Source organism: Planococcus citri, chromosome 5, assembly GCF_950023065.1.
Source record: "Planococcus citri chromosome 5, ihPlaCitr1.1, whole genome shotgun sequence".
Lineage (NCBI taxonomy): Eukaryota > Metazoa > Arthropoda > Insecta > Hemiptera > Pseudococcidae > Planococcus > Planococcus citri.
In genome coordinates this window covers 6,325,555-6,348,703 of record NC_088681.1, presented here as the reverse complement: position 1 = coordinate 6,348,703, position 23,149 = coordinate 6,325,555, and the positions used below count along the sequence as shown (strand labels likewise).

The following is a 23,149-nucleotide window of genomic DNA, read 5'->3' as shown; positions in this document are numbered from 1 at the left end:
GATTTCACAGTTTAATAGGGTATTCAATTTTGAACTTTTTAAGCATTTTGAAATTTTCCCAATTTGAAAGTTCAAATTTAAAAATGACGCTGTAAGTGGGAGCTACCGTTTAAAATTCGGAGAAAATTTCCATAGATGCACCTTTTAATGCTTTTTTGAAATATTCGAGTTTCGTGATGGGATCTCTTTAATTGTGGGGAAGCACCCCCTCCCCTAATTTTGGGCAAAGCTTTCAAAAAAAAATCTGGGGCATGTGATATATCGAATTGTATGTTTTTGGTAACGCTGAACACGAATATAACGTTAGATTTTTGATTGGGTCCCATCCACGGCCCCCAGCACCTCCCCAAATGGGGTAAAAGTTCAAAATATGGGTTCTTTCGTGCGACACATTAAATAGTATGTTTTTGGTGACGCCGAATACGAATATGACGTCAGATTTTTGATTGGACCAATCCACGGCCCCCAGAACAACCCCAAGGGTGTAACCTTGTTTTGGGTGTGCCCAAATGCCCATTGTGGCAACAAATTCCGCCATAAGAGCCCCTACCTATTTAAATGTGTAAAAGATTTAATTTTTTTTTAATGTGAAAAAAATTTGACTTGACGCTTGTGATGCTGTGTGTCTTAAATTCAGTTTATTTTTAGAGATTGACGCGAATTAAGTTCCTTATTGACATCCGACTTGTATTTCAACTTATATGGGAAAAGTGGTGTTTTTTTTAAAATCCTTCGATTAATGAAGTTATCAAAATGAAATCAGAGTTAATTAAAGAATCTCCCAACTCTGTAGGTAGTCGATCTATTTTTTTGTATTTTCGCAAAGCCCACAATATTTTTTGAACTGCGCAGAACTTGATCGAAGGACCATGCAAAAATTCATAACTAGACAAAATTTCAAGTGATAAAGTGTATTTTTTGATTTTTGGTGAATTTTTGAAATTAAATCCAAAAATAGAGAGAAAAAAATGAAAAATCAAAATTTTACCAAATTGACCTTGAAAACTGAAATTTGGAATACGTCCACTTTCCGACCTGCCAAATCGATAGAAAACGGTTTCCAACCATTTTGAGCAGTTCTGAAGCCTGCTGCAGATTTTTGAAACTTGAAATTTCCACAGAATTTCATCAAACGAAGTTAAAAATCCAAAATCTATTCTGTAAACTACTTGTAATTTCAATACGCCATGAAATTGGCTGCAGGTGGATTTTAAGTCATTTTGGAGGCTCCAGCGACTTTTTGAAAATTCTCGAAGCCACCGCTACATTTTTGAAGCTTGAAATTTCTACAGAATCTCATCAAATGGAGTTGGAAAGTCGAAAGTCACTCTGCATAGTACGTAACGAAGTTAATTCGGACAGATTTTATGGAATTTTTTGAAAAACCAGAAGCCTTTAGAGAGCCGCTTGAGCTTCCAAAACGGATTGAAACTGCAAATTTTTTGGAAATTTCGAAAATTAAAAAAGCTGCTGGAGGCTTCAGTAGTTTTCGTCTGCGATACAATAGGGTGTACAGGTCTAAACTAAATTTCATTGTCTTAACCCAAACGGAGGCGAAACAGTAATTGATCACATTTTCAAACGTGTATGAAGAAGTTGAGGTGAAGAATGAATTATGGATTTCCAGCTCTTTTGGTGAAATTTTATGGAAATTTCGAGCATTGAAAATCTTCTGAAGGCTCCACCAATTTCCAAAACGTGCAATCGACTTCATAGAGTATTGAAATTACATAGTATACACTTATATACAGAATGAATTTCTGCTTTCCAACTTCATTTGATGAGATTTCAGCTCTGTTAAAAACCAAATTTAAGCCAAAAATAAGTTTAAAAAATTCAAAATCCTGACATATGGACCTAGAAAGCTGAAATTTGGGATACCGCAGTACCCTATTTTCGACCTATCAAATCAAAAGAAACACGTTTCAAACCAAACCATGTTGAGCAGTACTTTTGGCTGCAGTAGGTAGATTTTTGTAATTTGAAATTTCCACAGAATTTCATCAAATGAAGTTGAAAACACGAAATTCAAGCTGCACTCCAACTTAAACACACCGTTGCGTCGAAAGTTGGTAATTTTAGGTCATTTTGGAGCATCCAGCGATCTTATTGAAAATTCTCGGAGACTGCAGTACATTTTTAAAACTTGAAAAAATTTCCAAGATTCAAAAATCTGCTGGGAGCTTCAAAACTACTGAAAACTGTTTGATACCACTTCCTGGTTTCCAATCAATTTGGCGGGTCGAAAATCAGCTAGCTACCTATACGTCCATTTAGTAAAATTTTGATTTTTCCCTCATTTTTAGCTCAAATTTAACTGTGAAAAATTCACCAAAAAACGAAGCATACACAATTTTGCATTTGAAATGTTCGTTGGTGATAAATTTTAGCATGCTCTTCCGATCTAGCTTTGCCAGTTCCAAAAATGTCGAGCGAATCCTATTTTGTAAAGCAAATTCTGCGATTTCCGCTGATCTGTCAATCAAAATGGCCGCCATTTTGTTAGTAAGGCCACGTTTTTTTTCTTGGCAAGTTTGCTTGAAAATGTTTCTTAATATGCATGTCCCCATTAAGAAAAAAATTCTCCCAGAGGATTGGCGAAGGAGGGGAGATGCATCTATTCTGTACCTATGGGCATATGCAGTGGCGTAGCCAGGATTTTCTCAAGGAGGGGGCAAAACCAGACTTTTAGGCATGAAAAATCGAAATGAGGGGTAATTTTCTGGAAATGTATTGTAATGTGTGGTGATTTAATGAAAATGAAGGCAAAATTACTGCTCGAGCGAAGCGAGAGCGAAAATTTTTGGAAAAAATGGGTCCAAACATCGAAAAAACGTCCATTTTTGCATCTTTTCTTTCAAATTTTCGCTCTCAAGGGGGGGGGGGCATGGCCCCCTTCGCCCCCCTCCCCCCTTGGCTACGCCACTGGGCATATGATGAACTAGGTAAGTATATAAGTATAAAATGGTCTTTGATTATAGGGCTTAGGTGTGTACTCAGAATTTCAAATGCAGCATTTTGGAACTAGTCCATTTTTCTCAATACTAAAAATGCGCCATTTTTTTGAAAATGATTCTTCTTTTAGACTCTTCTTTTGTGGGTGTAATATTAAACATAAGAATTCGGGCATATGCCCCATATGTACCAAAATAAAGCATATACAGGGTGCCCAAAAATGCATAGTACTCCCAAAAAACAATTATTCAAAAGAAGACGAGATGTGTCATTTGCGATATAATCTGTTATCCTGCAGGTGAAGGTACTGATACAGAATTCATTCCCCTACTGCTGTGATATTTGTGGTGCGATGTTTTCCTGTGAACGTGATTGGTCAAGACACCAGCATGGACATACAAAACCGTTTCGCTGCCAAGTCTGTGGCAAACAGTTTGCTTATAAAAGCTATTTAATTTTACATAGATCTGCACATGGTGAAAAGAAAGACTACAAATGCCGCATTTGCGACGCACGATTCAAGATCTATCACAGTAGATGGAGGCACGAACGCGTGCATGTGGAAGGAGGTTGTTTTGCGTGCCCTGATTGCGGAAAAAAGTTTTCCTCTAAAAGTAATCTCTTTACACACCTGAAACTACATTCCGGCGTGAAACCATTTTCTTGTAAAACGTGTAACAAAAGTTTTGCTCAAAAAGGCAATCTTATTTTGCACCAACGGACGCATAGTGAAGAGAAACTCTTCAAATGCCGTATATGCAACCAACAATTCAAGCATACCAGCAATAGGACAACGCACGAACGTTTGCATGTGGAGGGCTCTCGTTTTGAGTGTGCTCATTGTGGCAACAAATTCCTCAGTAAGTCCACCTTAGCCAATCACATATTATCTAAATGTACTTTTCTAAATTTCAATAATTGACTTCCTATCTAAATGTCTAAATGTGTACAGATTCAATGTTTTATCATTGTTTTGTTTGTTTTTTTCAACGTGAAAAAACTTGACATCAGTTATAACCTTATCGATTTGACAACCGACTTGTACTTCAATTAACCTACATATCTATGTGGAAAAATACACGATGGTATTTTATGTTTGGCGTTTTTTTTCTCTTTTTCAAAGTCAATAGATTTAATGAAGTTACCAAATGAAGTCTTGCAATTTTCCGGACATATCGTTTAAGATTTCAAAAATGACTTCGCGCAAATTGCCAATTTCGCCCACATTTACTGGTGTTGACCTATTATTTTCTGGTCAGTTTTCGTCCCCCTTTCAGCGTACCACAATGAGGAAAAGATTTTCTGAGACAATTTCAATCTTTATAACTATGGCACAAATCTCCCCTCCCCTCTTGTCCTCTTTCTTCAAGAGTACCAAATTACAAATCTTGTCCGACTTTAATGAGCAACGACATGTACGCTAATTTTAATTCCAATAATTATTTAGGAATATGTACTTGTAGGTACAAAGGGGGCAATCCAGAAAAAAATCTCTAAAAAAGAATTCATACCCCCCCCCTCCCCCTCCTCCAATAAGGAAACATGTAACAATTAGGAAAATAATAGTAAGAAATAAAAAATAAACAAGGGACCAGCGGGTCCGCTGATCCAAGATGTAGTTTTTGCGATTGCGTTTTGTGCTTTTTTCATGAGAAATCGTAATTTATTCAACTCAACTATTGAGTAAAAGTGATTTTCGACGAATTTTGAGGTGTATTGTGAATTGTCCGAGCAAAACGAGGGAAATAAACCTCAAAATTCGTCGAAAATCACGTTTACTCCCTGGTTGAATAATACATCATGAGAAGGGAATTTTTTGTTTTCAACTTCGCTGTTTTGTATCATTGTCGTTTGGCCATTGGCATATGAAAAAAGGGACCTTTACAAATTGCTAAAATTTAATAAAAGAAATAAGAAATAACTTTGACAACAATTCTGTGTTTCAACTTTCATTGTGTTATTTCATTTGAACTACACAAAAAATATGAAAATGTAATTTATTTCAGTTTATAAATTCAGTCTCGCAATCGGTTTCTACGAATACTAATCGTTGATTGGTTTTATAGAAACGCTATTCTCTGATTGGTTATATTTTCAAATACTGTATGCTAATTGGCTATTGGCTTTCGGCAATAAGTTTAAAATTCACGATTTTCATGTGTTGGAACAACTGACAAAAAGTGAAAAGTGAAAACAATATAGTTTTTCTCGACCAGCGCAAAAACTATAATAAATAAGTATCAAAATTTACTGATATATGTAGTGAGAGTGAATTCTCTGCCTTTCAAGGCATTACTCCGTTATTTGAGTGCCTATGAATGCAGATTTTGAAAAAAATGTAGTTTAGTTAAGAAATCTTTGTATAAAACGATGCATTTCGCTGTCAAAGACCATAAAACATTTTTTATAATTTGACTGAGGAATGTACGAGTATATGATTGTAGTGGAAGAAAACAAACTCATGAAATGTTTTTAATACTTAGTATATTATGTGACAGGAGCGGAAAGTATGCGATTAACGAGTGCGAAGTTTGAGGAGCAAGGCGAAGTCGAGCGACTTAAATCGCACAAGTTAATCGCGTTACTGTCCAATCCTGTCGCGTATACCATTTTAATTTCATATGAGAGGAAAATAAATGCTGAAATCTTAAAAAATGGCTAATTTCGAATTTGTAAACATGTGCGGAAAACAGTTACTCTAGGGAGGAAAGTGACTGTTTTCCGCACATGTTTAGGTAGATGCGTTAAAGACGTATTTTCCAACCACAAAACTGTCTAGGAAAATACCCATTTTCCGATCATATGAAATTAAAGTTTTATTAATGTTTTTATTTTGAAACACAAAATACGTAGTTTATTCGCGGATTACACTTAACCGAACTTTACACGTCTTATACTTAGTCGCGAATAGTTCTAAGAGAACAGGTCCCAAATGTAGGTAAGGTTTTAACCTTTGCACGTTCAGACAAACCAAAGATCTCCAATAGTACTAGGTATCCACTGGGAGGATCAATGAGATCCCTATACGACAAACCAAAGATCTCAGATGGTACTAAGTATCCACAGTGAGAATCAATGAGATCCCTATAAGGCTAACCAAAGATCTCAAATGGTACTGAAGCAGCCACAATGAGAATCAATGAAGTGCGGCCTACACATAAGCGAAGTTCTACACCTATGTTAAGGTAGGCCTCCCTATCTCTTCTAGCTAAAGAAGATTAGACTTCAATAGCCAGAAGAGAACTGATTTTACCAGTGAGTTGGCTGAGTTTATATACTCTGAAAAAGGTGGGTGCACTAGCTTCTCAGCTGATGAGGAATCTATGTCAGCTGATTAAGATTAGTATCAGCTGATTGAGTTGTATATCAGCTGAATAAGATGTATCTCAGCTGATTGAGTTAATCATAGAAATGTATGGTTAAATAAGACCTATCAGCTGACTGAAAATGCTCCTTAATGGTAAGATAAAACAGCTGACTAAGCATATTGAAATTAGTTTAGGTAGACTTCCTATAGGATCGCTAAGTAGATAAAATAGTTGACAGTTTGTTTATGTTGATAAATCAGCTGATTGCTATGATGACTTGGTTCTTCAGATGTCCTATAGGATCGCTAATAGTATTATGAAGTGGAACAGCTGACTGTTTGAAAAATAGATTAGGTAGAATTTATACCTATAGGATCGCTAAAGTATTTATTTGGTTTTCTTCCACTACAATGATTAAAAATCGTAATGCTTAGAGAAATCGGCAGTAATACTTATTCTCTCCTTAAAAAATAAAATGAAAATAAAAAGAGCGGACAAAAGCCTTTTTACCATTTCTTTACAAATTAGAGTGAATTTCTACGTACTTTTCCTAACAAATTATTGTAAAAAAGTTTTGGGCTTTTGAACCCAAAAATAAGAAAAAAAATTCAAAGTCCTGACAAATGGACTTAGAAAGCTAAAATTTGGGATACCGCAATACCTCACTTTCGACCTACCAAATCAAAAGAAACAAGTTTCAAACAATGTTGAGCAGTAACTACTTGTGGCTGCAGTAGATTTTTGTAATTTGAAATTTCCACAGAATTTCATCAAAATGAAGTTGCTGGAAATACGAAATTCAAGCTGCACTCCAACTTAAACGAACCGTTGCGTCGACTGTTGGTGTTTTTCGGTCATTTTGGAGTATCCAGCGACTTACTGAAAATTCTTGAGGACTCCAGTAGATTTTTAAAACCTGAAAAAAATTTCAAGGTTCAAAAATCTGCTGGAACTTGGAAGCTCCTGTTTGAATACCTACCAAAATTTTATTTTCAAAAAGTCACCAGACAACGAAAAAATACACAATTTTGCACTTGAAATGTTCGCTGGTGAAAAATTTTAGCATGCTTTTCCGACACAGCTTTGCCCAGTTCCAAAAAAATTTCGTGCGAATTCTATTTAGGGAAACAAAATCAACGATTTCTGCTGACCTGTCAATCAAAATGGCCGCCAATTTGTTAGTGGGGCCAAGTTTTTTTTTTTGGCAAGTTTGCTAGAAAAATGTTTCTGAATATGTGGATCGGCGAGGTAGGGGAGATGCATCTATTCTATACCTATTGGCATAATATGACGAACTACAAGTTCATATAAATGGTCTTGGATTTTAGTGAGGTTGGCTTAGGTCGACGCAGAATTTCAAATGCTGCATTTTGGAACTGAACCATTTATCTCAATACTAAAAATGCGCCATTTTTTTGAAAATGATTCTTCTTTGAGACTCTTATTCTGCGGGCATAATATTAAACATAAGACTTTTTAATGGGTACCCTGTATTTCTGGGCAGTGGGCAGTGGACACCCTGTGTGTGCTGTATGGGGCATTGGCAGTAGTTATGCCCCATAAATTCCAGAATACAGCATACAGAGTGTCAAAAAATACAGGGTGCCCAAAAATACTGATTACCTCAAAAAACACAATTATTCGAAAGAAGACGACGTGTCATTAGCTATATGATCTTTAATCTTATAGGTAAAGGTACTGATACGGAATTCATTCCCCTACTGCTGCGTTATTTGTGGTACCATGTTTTCCTGTGAACGTGATTGGTCAAGACATCAGCAAGAACATTCGAAGCCGTTTCACTGTCGAGTCTGTAACAAACAGTTTGGCCATAAAAGCACTTTAATTGCACATGGATTGTCACATAGTGAAAAGAAACTCTACAAATGCAGCACTTGTGACGCACGATTCAAGAACTACTACAATAAATGGAGTCACGAACAACGCGTGCATGCGGAAAGACCTGGATTCGAGTGCGCTGATTGCGGAAAAGTGGTATCCTCTAAAGGGTCTCTCATTACACACCTGAGTGTACATTCCGGGATGAAACCATTTTCTTGCAAAACGTGTAGCAAGAGTTTTGCTCAAAAAGGCAATCTTACTGCGCACCAACGGACGCATAGTGAAGAGAAACGCTTCAAATGCCGCATATGCAACCAACAATTCAAGCATATCTGCAATAGGATAACGCACGAGAGTACCCATGCAAAGGGCTCTCGTTTTGAGTGTGCCCATTGCGGCAACAAATACCGCATGAAGCACACCTTAGCCAATCACATATCGTCTAAATGTACTTAAATATCAATAATTGACTACCTATCTGAATGTGTACAGATTCAAAGGTTTTTCTTTGTTTTGTTTTGTTTCTCAACGTGAAAAAACTTGACTTCAGTTATAACCTTATCGATTTGGCACCCGACTTGTGCTTCAACTTACCTACATAGGTAATAGGTATCTATGTACCTATGTGAAAAAATACACGATTGTATTTTATGTTTGACATTTTTTTTCTTTTTCAAAGTGTATCGATTTGATGAAGTTACCAAAAACAAATTATAGTGAGTTACAAAATCTCTCAATTCGATAGTCCAATTATTTTTTTGGATTTTTGCAATTTTCTGGACAAATCGTTTAAGATTTCAAAAATGACTTCGCACCAAGTGCCAATATTTCACCCTTGGGTATAGGAAGATAAGGTACGGTTTTGGGCCCAAAAATGGATTTCGATGTGGGTCACCCCAAAGGTTACCCATGATGAGAAAATATGCTGAAAAAATTTTCACACCCCCAGACTTTTTTTCAGGGGGGGAGGGGCCAAAATGTGTTTTTTAAACTTTATTTTCAAGTTTTTCGCCAAATGTAGATAAAAATTTCGCGGTTTTTGTTGTATCGATTCTTAAGGGTGAGGGGAAGCCCCTGAAATTTTTTCAAATTAATTTTTTGGACCATATTTTCACCAAATTGTGGCGTTTTGAAAATTTTGAACGGCCATTTTGTAAAGAAGTTGCGGAGGTACAGTCACCATTTTTGCCCCTAAAATACATTTTTTAATCAACATTACACCATAAAAGTTCCAGCGAGTTTGAGTTGGTGCAACATTGTCAAAAAAAATAAAAACTGACCAAGCGTCATATTTGCCGGGGGTGGGTGTGATAGTCCACGACGCTATCGTGGGAAGTTACGTAGCGTTCGCCCGCGTTACCGTCATTCATGAATCATGATTTTCTCGTAGTCTGGTCAAATAGGGGAAAAATGGGTGAACCATATACTCGTAATTCGGATCGAAGATTTTTCTGGTGAATATTGTCCCCCGCCGTCACCCTTAGTGCAAATCATCCTCCCACAGTGGATCAAACCCCTTCAAAATCTGTTTTTCGTCAAAAACTCCTAAAATATCAACTTTTGAGTAGAATGAGCTTAGTGATAATTTCATGTTATCTCAAATACCTATCGAATGAGCTATCGACCAACTCCCTAGCCCCAAGGGGGTAGCTCTACGATCCCTCGAGGTGACGTAATTTCAGTAATAATTGTTCAAGAAAATCTGAAATGGCCTCCGAGAGCTTTCGGGTTGATATTTGCATGGTAGGTAGGTAGAGGTACCAACGAGAAACTTCCGCATGGAAAGTTTCTGACCTCCAGACCCCCCGCCCCATCTTTGAAAAATTCCCTTTTTCTGAAATTGGAAAAAAAATGTTTTCTCAGCCCCATGTGAACCGAATTTTTCCAATTTTTTAGTATCTTGTAGACATTTTTTGTACGAGGTATACTTACCCACAAGAAATTTCAACTCCCTCTCTTCATATTTACCCCTCATAATGACGTTTTTAGCCAAATTTTTGTGAAAAATGATGGCTGTTGCGGTAGGCCCAACTTTGAATAAAAAGGTCGAGGGTCAAAAATTTTGATGGTTCTCGACGTTTTGAGCTCAGACTAGACGATTCCTGGTGTGTCAGATGCTATATATATATATATAGAAATTTCACCAAAACTTGAATTTTTTACATTTATGACCTGGAACCTGTTCTAATTGACCAAATCAACTCAAACTTGGCAAATGGGGTTCTTTTAGCACCTGGAATTGACCCTCAAAGTTTTGAGGGTCAAAGTTGAAAATTACAGAAAAGTCATTTTTTCGGAGGGGCATAATATGGCCCCAGATAAACGAAAAGGGTTCAAAATCATACCATTGGTCAGTATTTCTATTGTGGCTAACATATCCAAATTTCAGCTTCCTAGGTCATCCCCACCCCATTTAAGGTGGAAAAAACAACATTTTACCCCTATTTTTGACCCCCTTGCCCCTCAAATTGATCCAGGGGGGCCAAATTTTCAGCATACAATGGGAGGATGCCCCATGAGTACTTATTGTAGGTTTCAACCTTCCAACCCCATTTGACCTCTCTCCAGGGTCAAAAAAGTGGATTTTTTTGCTATTTTACTCGTTTTCCAATTTTTCAGACAGCCTGTAGCCCCTCCAAATTGACCTACAGTGTCCAAATTTTCACAGTACAATGGGAGGGTGTACCCGAAGTGCCTTTTGCATGTTTCAACCTTCCAACCCTATTTGACCTCTTTCCAGGGTCAAATGTGTTTTTCGACATTTAGGAAAGCCTACAGCACCTCCAAATTGACCTAGAGGGTTCAAATTTTCACAGTACAATGGGAGGGTGTACCCGAAGTGCCTTTTGCATGTTTCAACCTTCCAACCCTATTTGACCTCTTTCCAGGGTCAAATGTGTTTTTCGACATTTAGGAAAGCCTACAGCACCTCCAAATTGACCTAGAGGGTTCAAATTTTCACAGTACAATGGGAGGATGTACCCGAAGGCCCTTTTGCCGGTTTGAACTTTCCAATCCCATTTGACCTGTTTCAAAGTCAAGCCAGGTTTGTTAACATACTTTTTGCAGGAGGAAGGAGAGAGATGGGCGAGACCCCCCGCGAATACATGAAGGAAATGGCGAAAAGAGCTCGGGAGGTTTGAAACATATGAAAACAACACCGTAACGATATTTCAAGAATAATAAAAATTGAGGTAGAGGCTGAAGGCACTGAAGGGGGCTAGATGAGTGCAGCAGAAAATCTGACGTCATATTCGTGCTTAGTGGTATCGAATTATGCGGAAACGACACCTCACTCAATAATAGTTAATTCTCTCAAAATTCTTATTTTACCCCCTCTATGGCTATTTTTTTCAATTTTTCATCATGACGCACCAAAACAAAAATTTCGAAAAAATATATGATAGATATTGAGGGGGCATAAGTAAGTAAGTATGTACTTACATCCTAAAAACGTGTTCAGAAAATTGTACCTCGCACGTAATTTTCATTGTTAAAAAACATATAACAAGATGAAAAAAGCCATTTTGAGAGGTATATAATGAAGGGAGGGGGTTGACATTTCTGACAATATTCACCACAAAAATCTTCGAACCGAATTACGAGTACTTATGTGGTTCACCCATTTTTCCCCTTTTTGACCGGATTACGAGAGAATCATGAATGACGGTAACGCGCGCGAACGTTACGTAACTTCCCACGATAGCGTCGTGGACTATCACACCCACCCCCGGCAAATATGACGCTTGGTCAGTTTTTATTTTTTTTGACAATGTTGCACCAACTCAAACTCGCTGGAATTTTTATGGTGTAATTTTGACTAAAAAATGTATTTTAGGGGAAAAAATGGTGACTGTACCTCCGCAACTTCTTTACAAAATGGCCGTTCAAAATTTTCAAAACGCCACAATTTGGTGAAAAATGGTCCAAAAAATTTTGAAAAAATTTCAGGGGCTTCCTCTCACCCTGAAGAATCGATACCAAAAAAACGCGAAATTTTTATCTACATTTGGCGAAAAACTGGAAAATAAAGTTTTAAAAACACATTTTGCCCCCCCCCCGAAAAAAAAGTCTGGGGTTCTGAAAATTTTTTCAGCGTATCTTCTCATCATGGGTAACCTTTGGGGTGACCCACGTCGAAATCCATTTTTGGGCCCAAAACCGTATCGTACCTTATCCTCATTATACCCTTTCAAGTTTCAAAAATCTGCTGGAGGCTCCAGAACTGCCCAACACGGTTTGAAACCGTTCTCAACCGATTACACAGGTCGAAAATGGGATATATCCCAAATTTCAACATTCTAGGTCAATTCGGTGAAATTTTGATTTTTTTTCTCATTTTTGGACCGAATTTAATTTTCAAAAATTCACCAAAAATCGATAAAAACTATTGATTTAACACTTGAAATTTTAGCTGATGATGAATATTTCAATGCTCTTTCTATCTAGCTATGTCCAGTTCCAAAAATGTTATGGGAATATTATTTTGGAATTTGGGAAGCAAAATCTGTGATTTCGGTTGACCTGTGAATCAAAATGGCTGTCATTTTGTTAGTGAGGCCAACTTTTTTTTTTTTTTGTTTGGCAAGTTTGCTTTAAAATGTTTCTTAAGATGATGTAGATAGACAGAAATAGGTAGAAAAAAAGGGCCAATATGACGTCACCATACAATTTACTTTTTGATGAAATTCACATTTTTTCGAGTATGCAGGATATATTTTTTCCTCGTAAAAATAGGCAGGATAACGGTCATAGTTTTTTTTGTCAAAAATACATGTTGGCAACGTGAAATATAATATGCATTGTCATCACCCTAATCCAACGACCAATCTTAAGCTGTCATTACTGTTATTCACTTGTGACTGTGTCACCAAACTAAATTACATAAACATGGACCTTTTTTGGGAGTACTCTGTAATAATGACAACTCTGTATAAATGTTTTATCTTTTATTTCGGTATTTGTTGCGCATAAGTAACTATAGTTGGCTTCTCAATTATTTAGAAGAAAAGAACGTCTCATTTGTGATATGATCTTTTGTCCTGTAGGCAGAGGTACAGATGCAGGATTCATTGCCTTACTGCTGCGATATTTGTGGTGCAATGTTTTTCTACGAAGGTGATTGGACAAGACATCAGCAGCGAGAACATTCGAAGCCGTTTCACTGCCAATTTTGTGACGAACAGTTTGCTAATGAAAGCGACTTAATTGCACATCAATTGACGCATATTGAAAAGAAACGCTACAAATGCAGCATTTGTGACGCACAATTCAAGTACTATCACAGTAAATTGTCGCACGAACGCGTGCATAATGAAGGAGCTTGTTTTCAGTGCCCTGATTGCGGAAAAACGTTTTCCTATAAACGTATTCTCATTAGACACCTGGATCTACATTCCGGTGTGAGACCGTTTTCTTGCCAAACATGTAGAAAAAGTTTTACTCGAAAAGATTATCTAACTCAGCACCAGCGGTCGCATACTAAAGAGAAACCCTTCAAATGCCGCATATGCAACCAACAATTCAGTCAGATAGGAGGTAGGAATACGCACGAACGTAACGTATGCGTGTGGAGGGCCCTCAATTTGAATGCGCCCATTGCGGCAACAAATTCAGCAGAAAGATCGCCTTGGCCAATCACATAAATTTCCATATCTGACTATACCTATCTAAATGTGTACAGATTCAAATTTGTTTTTTCTTTGTTTTGTTTTTTTTAATCAACGTGAAAAAAACTTGACTTGATACTTGAGCGATTTTTCATAAATTCAGTTTATTCTTAGAGATTAACGTGTAAATGCCTCACTTATTGATACCTGACTCCTGCTACAATATTTACTTATATGGGAAAAAATACAGTATGGTATTTTATGTTTGGCGTTTTTGTTTTCTTTTTCAAAGTCTATCGATTAATAGTGTTACCAAAAGCAAGTCACAGTGAATTACAGAATCACTCTATTTGATTGTCGAGTTATGTTTTTGAATTTTTGCGATTTTCTAGACAAATTAGTTAAGTTTTCAAACATGACATGACTTCGCGCAAAATTAAAATTTTACCCATTTTCTGGAGTTTACATACGCATTATGTTTCGCACAATTCAAGTCTCTCTTTCAACCTAACATATATGTATATCCGCAAATAATGGGGAAAAGATTTTCTGAGACTTCAGCTGTTTTTTTTTTTTTTTTTTTTATCCAAAGAAATATATTCAAATTCAAATGGTTTATTATTGTAAGGTGAAAAAATGTTGAAAAATTATTTTTTTAAAACTCGCTAAAGTGAACAAAAAATCAACTATTGATCATTTCTGATGTTTTTTATGTAAAAAACTCGTCATAGAAATACATTTTTCGTCAAATATATTAGTAAAACGTTAAAAAGGAGCAATAATTTTAAAATTCAGTAAAACTGTTAATCATTTCTCTGACGCGTAACTCATCATGTGACTGTGGAAGTTTATTTTTTTGTAATTTCGGACCATTTTCAAGTTGTTTAGGGCAAAAAAATATTTGTGGTAAGTGCAAAAATGAAAAAAAAAATCGTTTTTGCAATTACCCCGAGTCGGTTTTTTCTGGGGTAGTTGCAAAAACGCAATTTACCGCCAAAATAAGAAAAAAATTTCAAATTGCGATATCTTACCTTAAACCTTAATCCTTCATGACCCTAAATCGTAAAAATTCCAGATAAATCGACAGTTTTTTTCATTTCACATGCATTTGTTTAAAAACCACCTCTCACTTTACTTATGAGTGATTTCAACATGCTTTGGTAAAAGTGTTTCCTACGGAGCAACAAGTTGAACCCCGCAAGTTGTGACCAAGTGAATATGTAGGTAAAGGTTGTTGCTTCGACACCCCCTAGTTGGCACAACCAGAAAATTGATTTTTTTTTGCATGCGGTCACAATTATGCGATTACCTGGTTTTTGCAATTTCCCCACTCTACCTTAGATTAAATTAAATAAGTTATATTTGGGAGAATATTTGCTAATTTGTTACACTGTTATATAGTCTATTTACAAGTGCTATTATTTAGTTTTAGATTGGGTGTTGGGGGAGGTCCAGTTACATACCTTCATGTTGATAGGTATCTCCCTGAACTCTCTTACAATGATTGACCATACCTGGCCCCAGTCAAGCTGGACCAGCCCACATCCAATCCGTGGGATATTGAGTTTTTTGATTTTTCTTCTGGTACATTCCCTGGCAAGATTTTGGATGCCAAGGGAGAAATCCTTATATGTTGGTTTGTCATAGTAATGGATTTTTGTGATGATGCAGAATATTATATTATAGTGACCCTGGCTCACTATTCCTTTGATTTTACGCTTTAGAGTAGCCACTTCCCCAACATTGTGTGGTTGGGTCAGCAGCATCTCTCTACCTCCAAAGTGGCGGATGAAGTCCCTCGCTATCCCAGCAGACATTCTGAGGTCTTGTCTGACACAGTGTGCCAGTGCAAAGGAGGGTCCTTGTAGAAATATGTCTTCGTTGGCTTCCTCCAGCGTGAGTAGGCCATTGGTCTCGACCGCTGTTAAAGCCATATTTCCCAAGCTTCTTCTCCTCATTACTTCTGCAGCAGAGGAGATGAGTCTGGTCTCCACATCACGAGGTGTTGGTTTGTGCATGTCAAGATATTGTTTGTATGGGAGAAGATCCCCCACACTGGCAGCACTGACCGGGGTGTAGAATCGCTCTTGGATTCCACGAAGCACCAGATATTGCATAGCTGGTATGTAGACATGGTCACTGAATATCAGGGAGTATGGATGATTCAGGCCTCCTTGTGTGAGCAACTGTCTCTGGGCTGTTGAGATTATCCTCCTGGGTTCAGCCTCCTTTGAGGCCTCTTCCCAGTGCTGGTATGCCACGGAAGTGGAGAGCTCAGAAAGCACAGTAATTGATATAAATAATTAAATAGAGGGTTAGAGTTTACCCTGGAACTCATCTACACAATAAAATGTCTCCTTGAATTGCCATTTTTTGGAGAACTATTTTAAATAATTTGGTATTATGCATATCTCTGATTTGTGGAGGGAGACATTGAAGATTTTGACTGCCATAGTATCTATATTCCTTCCCTGTTGATTTTGGTCCTCATTTGATCTGCAAAAAGATTGAGTTTATCCCTCTAGTATTATAGTTATGGGTCAGTACTGAAGGCTGAATAGTATTCTTTTTCATCATTATTGATCCCCCACCCTCTAAAACATCTTCTTTAATTAAAGAATGGGGTATCTGTTTGTAAGTATAGAAAATGAGAAAAAAAACTGTCTGGAAAATTGGTCTGGAAAACCCGGAAAAGTCAGGGAAAGTGGATACCATGTCCTACAGCCTCCAGAACATTTTTGAATCTTTGAATTTCCACAAAATGTCATCAAATGGAGTTAAACTGTCGACATTCTTCCTGAGAACAAATTTCAATTCGCTATGAAGTCGACTGCAGGTGGTTTCAAGTATGTATGTAGTTTTGAAGCTTACAGGTACTTTTTGCACCTTTGTGGCTGATAAGGTACACGTTATTTTTTTTCTAAATCGGCATAATTCCAGTCCGAAACATATTTTTGTCTGTCAGTTTATATGCACTTTTTTGATCCCACCTCGATTTGAGGTACCTACTTATAAAAATGAAATTCAGTTTAATCCCTATTTTTGACTTTGATTTCGACTCAATTTGATGTTTTGTGAAAATTTCATGTTTAAAAATTCTGCTGCAGGCTCCAGAACTGCTCAAAACAGTCAGAAACTTCTTTTTCCAATCGATTCGGTGGATCGAAAATAGGGTAGGTTTAGTTACCTATTCTGAATTTAAGCGTTCTAGTTCAATTTGGTAAAATTTGGATTTTTGTCTCATTTCTGGTTTTTTGACTTTCAAAAATTCACGAAAAATCAAAAAAATATATAGCTACTTTAGCACTTGAAATTTCGCTTGGTGATACATTTTTGCATGCTCTTTTGATCTAACTCTGTCCAGTTCAGAAAATTTTGTGTGAATCCTGTGTTGGAAAGCAAAATCCGCAATTTCAGCCGACCTGTTAATCTAAATGGATGCAGTTTTGTTAGGAAGTAGTGCCAACTTATTTTTTTTTTGGTGATTTTGCGTTAAACTGTTCCTTAGGAGGTCCCCTTTAAGAAAAAAGCTGTTCCAATGGATCGCAACTGTCAAATGCACGGATATCAAACTTGAAACTTTTTTGGGGGTATCTACTCGGTATTTTTGTGCACCCTGCATACTTGTATGCTTCATCTTGGTACTTATATGGCATAACCAGTTGGCAACACACTTATATTTGCGATATGATCTTTTATTCCTGTAGGTAATGGTACAGATGCGGAATTTATTCCCCTATCGCTGCGATATTTGTGGTGCATTGTTTTCCTCCAAAGGTAATTGGACAAGACACCAGAAGCGAGAACATACGAAGCCGCTTCACCGCCAAACCAGTGACAAACAGTTCACCTATAAAAACGATTCTATTGCACATGGATTGACACATAGTGAAAAGAAACCCTACAAATGCAGCACTTGTGACGCACAATTCAAGTACAAACGTAGTAAATGGGCGCACGAACGCATGCATGTGGAACGAGCTTGTTTTGAATGCGCTGTTTGCGGAACTATGTTTTCCTATAAACATAATCTCGTTACACACCTGAGACTTCATTCCGGATCCGGTGTGAAACCGTTTTCTTGCCAAACGTGTAGCAAACGTTTTGCTCGAAAATATCATCTTACTAGGCACCAACGGGCAGCGCATAGTGAAGAGAGACCCTTCGAATGCCGCATTTGCAAGCAAAAATTCAAGCAAAATTACAACAGGGCAAAGCACGAACGTATGCATGTGGAGGGTCCTCGTTTTGAGTGTGCCCATTGTGGCAAGAAATTCAGCGATAAGACCAACTTAGCACATCACATTATATCATCTAAATGTACTTGAATTTCAATAATTGAATACCTATCTGAATGTGTACACATTCAAGCTTGGCTAAATACATAAAATGAAAAAAGTTGTTTTTTCTTCGTTTTGTTTTTTTTTATCAACGTGAAAAAAACTTTAGTTGATACTTGAGCAATTTCTTCAATTCAATTTATTCTTAGAGATTGGCGCTTAAATGCCTTATTGACACCCATCTTGTACTTCAATTTACAAATGGGAAAAATTACATGATTGTAGTTAGTTTATGTTTGCTGGTTTTTTAGCCAAATTTTTGTTAAAAATGATTATTGATAGTTCTCGACGTTTTGATGTTAAACTAGACGATTCTTGGTGTGTCAGTTTTTATTGTATGTACGTACTTATTTGTATAGATATTATACAGGTTTATAAGTTTCAGCAGGATGGTGATTTTTACATTTTATGACCTGGAACCTGTTCTAATTCATCAAATCAAGTCAAACTTGGGAAATGGGGTTCTTTTGGGAGCTGGAGTTGACCCCTGCAGTGGGGAGGGTCAAAGTTGAAAATTATAGAAAGGTCATTTCTTTGGAGGGGCATAATATGGCCCCAAATGAACGAAAAGGGTCCAAAATCACACCATTGGTCAGTACCTCCATTGTGATCAACATATCCAAATTTCAGCTTCCCAAGTCATCCCAACCCCATTTTAGGTGGGAAAAACCACATTTTACCCCGATTTTTGACCCCCTCACCCCTAAAATTGATCTAGGGGGTCCAAATTTTCAGCATACAATGAGAGGGTGCCCCTTGAGTGTTTTTTGCAGGATTAAATCTTCCAACCCCATTTGACCCCTCTCAACGGTCAAAAAGTGTATTTTTTGTGTTTTTTGACGTTTAGCCGAACCTACAGCCCCTCCAAATTGACCTAGAGGGTCCAAATTTCCACAGTATAATGAGAGGATGTACCCGAAGTGCCTTTTGCAGGTTTCAACCTTCCAACCCCATTTGACCCCTCTCCAGAGGCAAAAAAGTGGATTTTTTTCTTCTATTTTACGTGTTTTTTTTTTTGAAAATTTCAACGTTTAGGAAAGCCTACAGCCCCTCCAAATTGACCTAGAGAGTCCAAATTTTCACAGTACAATGGGAGGATGTACCCGAAGTGCCTTTTGCAGGTTTCAACCTTCCAACCCTATTTCACCCCTTTCCAGGGTCAAATGTGTTTTTTTGACGTTTAGGAAAGCCTACAGGCCTTCCAAATTGACCTGCAGGGTCCACATTTTCACAGTACAATGGGAGGATGTACCCGAAGTGCCTTTTCCAGGTTTCAACCTTCCAACCCCATTTGACTCCTCTCCAGAGTCAAAAAAGTGGATTTTTTCCTATATTTCACGTGTGTTTTTTTTTGAAAATTTCAACATTTAGGAAAGCCTACAGCCTCTCCGAATTGACCTAGAGAGTCCAAATTTTCACAGTACAGTGGGAGAATGTACCCGAAGTGCCTTTTGCGGGTTTCAACCTTCCAACCCTATTTCACCTCTTTCCAGGGTCAAATGTGTTTTTTGATGTTTAGGAAAGCCTATAGGCCTTCCAAATTGACCTGGAGGGTCCAAATTTTCACAATACAATGGTGGGATGTACCCGAAGTGCCTTTTGCAGGTTTCAACCTTCCAACCCTATTTGACCGCTCTCCAGTGTCAAAAAGTGGATTTTTGATCAGGAAAGCCTACAGCCCCTCCAAATTGACCTAGAGAGTCCAAATTTTCACAGTACAATGGGAGGATGTACCAGAAGTGCCTTGTGCTGGTTTCAACTTTCCAACCCCATTTGACCCGTTTCAGGGTCAAGACAGGTTTGTTACCATATTTTTTGAAGGAGGAAGAAGGGAGTTGGGCGAAGCCCGAGGGGGGTACAAGGGGGACGTATTCCCCCCGCGAATATAAGAAGGAAATAGCGGAAAGAGAGCGTTGGACGTAGCTCAAGGGGGTGCTGGGGGAGTCCCCTACGCTAATATATGAAGGAAACAGTGAAAGGAGAGAATTAGGTGAAGCCCGAAGTGGGTGAAGGGGAAGACGAGGTCTCCCCAAATACAGGCGAAGCACATGAGCAAAGCGAGGGTGCGAGTAGTTCAAGCGAAGCGCAGAACATGAAAAAAACACTTGTAGGAGGTAGTTGGGTAAAGCCCAAGAATGGTTGTTTCTACTTACTAACAGAATGGCGGACATTTTGATTGGCAGGTCAGCCAAAATCACGGATTTTTCTTTCCAACATAGGACTCACGCGAAATTTTTTGACCTGGCGAAAGCTAGATCGAAAGAGCATGGAAAAATTAATCGCCAGCCGAAATTCCAAGTGTTGAATTGCTTTTTTCGATTTTCGGTGAATTTTTGAAAATCGAATTTAAGCTCAAAAAGTGAAAAAAATTCAAAACTTTACCTACCAAATTGACATTGAAAGGTGAAATTCGGGATATTCCCTATTTTCCAGCTGACAAATCGATTGGAAACGGTTTCAAACCGTTTTAAGCAATTCTGAAGCCTTCAGCAAATATTTGTATAATTCACTCTGCCCAATACGTGACAAAATTGATTCGGACAGATTTTATGATATTTTTTGAAAAACAGGAGTTTCTGAAAAGCTTTTGGGGAGCTTCAAAACGTATTGAAACTGCCTGCATTCCATCGCGGAATTAGTGTCAAATATCGGATGTAAACTGAATTTTATCTTTCTACCACAAATGGAGGACGAGGGGTGATATATCGAATATTCAATGGTGTATGATGAAATTAGAGTGCAGAAATGTTAATTTTGATTTTTAGAACTTTTGGCATTATTTTTTTTTTTGGTTGGAAATTTCGAGCTTTGGAATATCTGTTTAAGGCTCCAGTAATTTTCAAAAATTCGTTGGAGGCTCTAAAACTAGGTACTTGAAATCTACGTGCGATCGATGGATATAATAGAGTATTGAAATTAGTTTACAGAATGAATTTCGGATTTCCAACTTCATTTGATGAGATTTTGTGGAAATTCCAAGGTTCAAAAATCTGCTGGACACTCCAAAACTGCCCAAAGCGCTTTGTCACAATTTTCAATTTATTTGGCAGGTCGAAAATTGGGCATATCCTAAATTTCAGCTTTCTAGATCAATTTGGTAAATTTTTCATTTTGTTTCTCATTTTTTGCCCAAATTTGATTTTCTAAAATTCACCCGAAAACGAAAAATAACTACCTACACTACTTTGCACTTGAAATTCTGACTGGTGATGACTTTTTGGATGCTCATTCGATCTAGCATTGTCTAGTTCCAAAAATTTCTTGCTAATCCTATATGTTGAAAAGTAAAATCTGTGATTTCGCCTGAACTGTCAATTAATCCGAATGCCGGCCATTTCGTTGGTAGAACCAATTTTTTTTGGCAAGTTTGCTTTTATTTAAAATGTTGCTTAAGATGTCGCCCTTAAGAAAAAAGTTGTCCCAGAGGATTGTCGAGGGAGGGGGGATGCATCTATTCCTATTGGCATATAACGAACTATACGTGGTTTTGGATTTTAGTGGTGTCGGCTTTGATCGACGCAGAATCTCAAATGCTATATTTTGGAACTGGCCATGTTTCTCAAAACAAGTCGTGTAGTGGCTAAAACCAAAAATCCTCCCAATTTTTTTTAGAAAATAGTCTTCTTTGAGCCCCCCTTTGTAGGGGCATAATATTAAACATGAAACTTTTTAAGATTGTGCTTACTCAGTATTTTTACGCACCATGCATACGTATGTTTCATTTTGGTATTTATGGGGCATAACTACTAACTAGATGACAACACAATTATTCAGAAGAAAACGAGGTGTAATTTGCGATATGATCTTTTGTCCTGTAGGTAAAGGTACTGATACGGAATTCATTCCCCTACTGTTGTGATATTTGTGGTACAATGTTTTCCTTTCAACGTGATTGGTCAAGACATCAGCAAGAACATTCGAAGCCGTTTTGCTGCCAAGTCTGTGACAAACAGTTCGCCTATGAAAGCAAATTTATTGCACATGGATTGACACATAGTGAAAAGAAACGCTACAAATGCAGCATTTGTGACGCACGATTCAAGCGTTATCACCATAAAGAGAGGCACGAACGCGTGCATAAGGAAGGAGCTTGTTTTGAGTGCTCTGATTGCGGACAAAAGTTTTCCTATAAACATCATCTCATTAGACACCAGAGACTACATTCTGGTGTGAAACCGTATTCTTGCCAAACGTGTAGCAAAAGTTTTACTCGAATAGATTATCTTACCAAGCACCAACGGACTCATAGTAAAAAGAAACCCTTCAAATGCCGCATATGCAACAAACAATTCAAGGATGATTCCTATAGGGCAGTGCACGAACGTTTCCATGTAGAGGGCCCTCGTTTTGAGTGTGCCCATTGCGGCAACAAATTCCGCACTAAGCCCTTCTTAGCCAATCACATCGCATCTAAATGTGTACTTAAATAAATTTCTATAATTGAATACTTAGCTATCTGAATGTGTACACTGTGCAGATTCAAATTTGTTTTTTTTTTGTTTTGCTTTTTTTTATGTGAATAAAACTTGACTGACTTGATACTTGAGCGATTTCTCAAATTCAGTTTATTCTTAAGAGATTGGCGCGTAAATGCTTTATTGTCACCCAACTTGTACTTCAACTTACATGTGAGAAAAATACACGAGCGATGGTAGTTTATGTTTGCCGTTTTTTTTTCTTTTTCAAAGTGTATCGATTAATGAAGTTACTAATAATAGCAAATCAGAGTGAATTACAGAATCTCTCCATTCGATAGTCAATTGTTTTTTTTTTTGAATTTTTGCAATCTTTGCGCAAAATGCCAATTTCACCAAAATTTTCTGGAGGTTACGCATTACTTTTTGAACAATTTTGTGTACTTACCTTCTTTCGCCCATCTCCGCAAATAACTTCAATCCACATATATAATTATGACGCAAATCCCCCCCCCCGGCTGACTTGTCAATCAAAATGGCCGCCATTTTGTTAGTTTTTTTGGCAAGTTTGCTTGAAATTGTTTCCTAATATGTCCCCTTTGAGAAAGAAGTTGTCCCAGAGAATCGGCGTGGAGGGGAGATGCATCTATTCTGTACCTTTTTGGCATATGACGAACTAC

General features: G+C 37.5%; 1 protein-coding gene across 11 annotated transcripts in view; it reads left to right on the top strand.

The window, feature by feature from the left end:
- The window catches only part of LOC135849107 (zinc finger protein 37-like), a 58,462-nt gene that overhangs the window by 5,314 nt on the left and 29,999 nt on the right, over nucleotides 1-23,149 (top strand). For 2 of the 11 annotated variants that reach the window (XM_065369344.1, XM_065369343.1), the window contains one exon: nucleotides 3,254-4,048. The exons of 5 other annotated variants lie outside the window; for them this stretch is intronic. In XM_065369344.1, the coding sequence (XP_065225416.1) occupies nucleotides 3,254-3,877 (624 nt within the window). In that variant the 3' untranslated portion in view covers nucleotides 3,878-4,048. Of the gene's footprint in view, nucleotides 1-3,253; nucleotides 4,049-7,952; nucleotides 8,762-13,153; nucleotides 13,979-17,421; nucleotides 18,109-21,872; nucleotides 22,707-23,149 lie in introns of those variants that run through there. 4 more of the 11 variants (XM_065369348.1, XM_065369345.1, XM_065369352.1 and 1 more) reach the window with 4 other exon arrangements.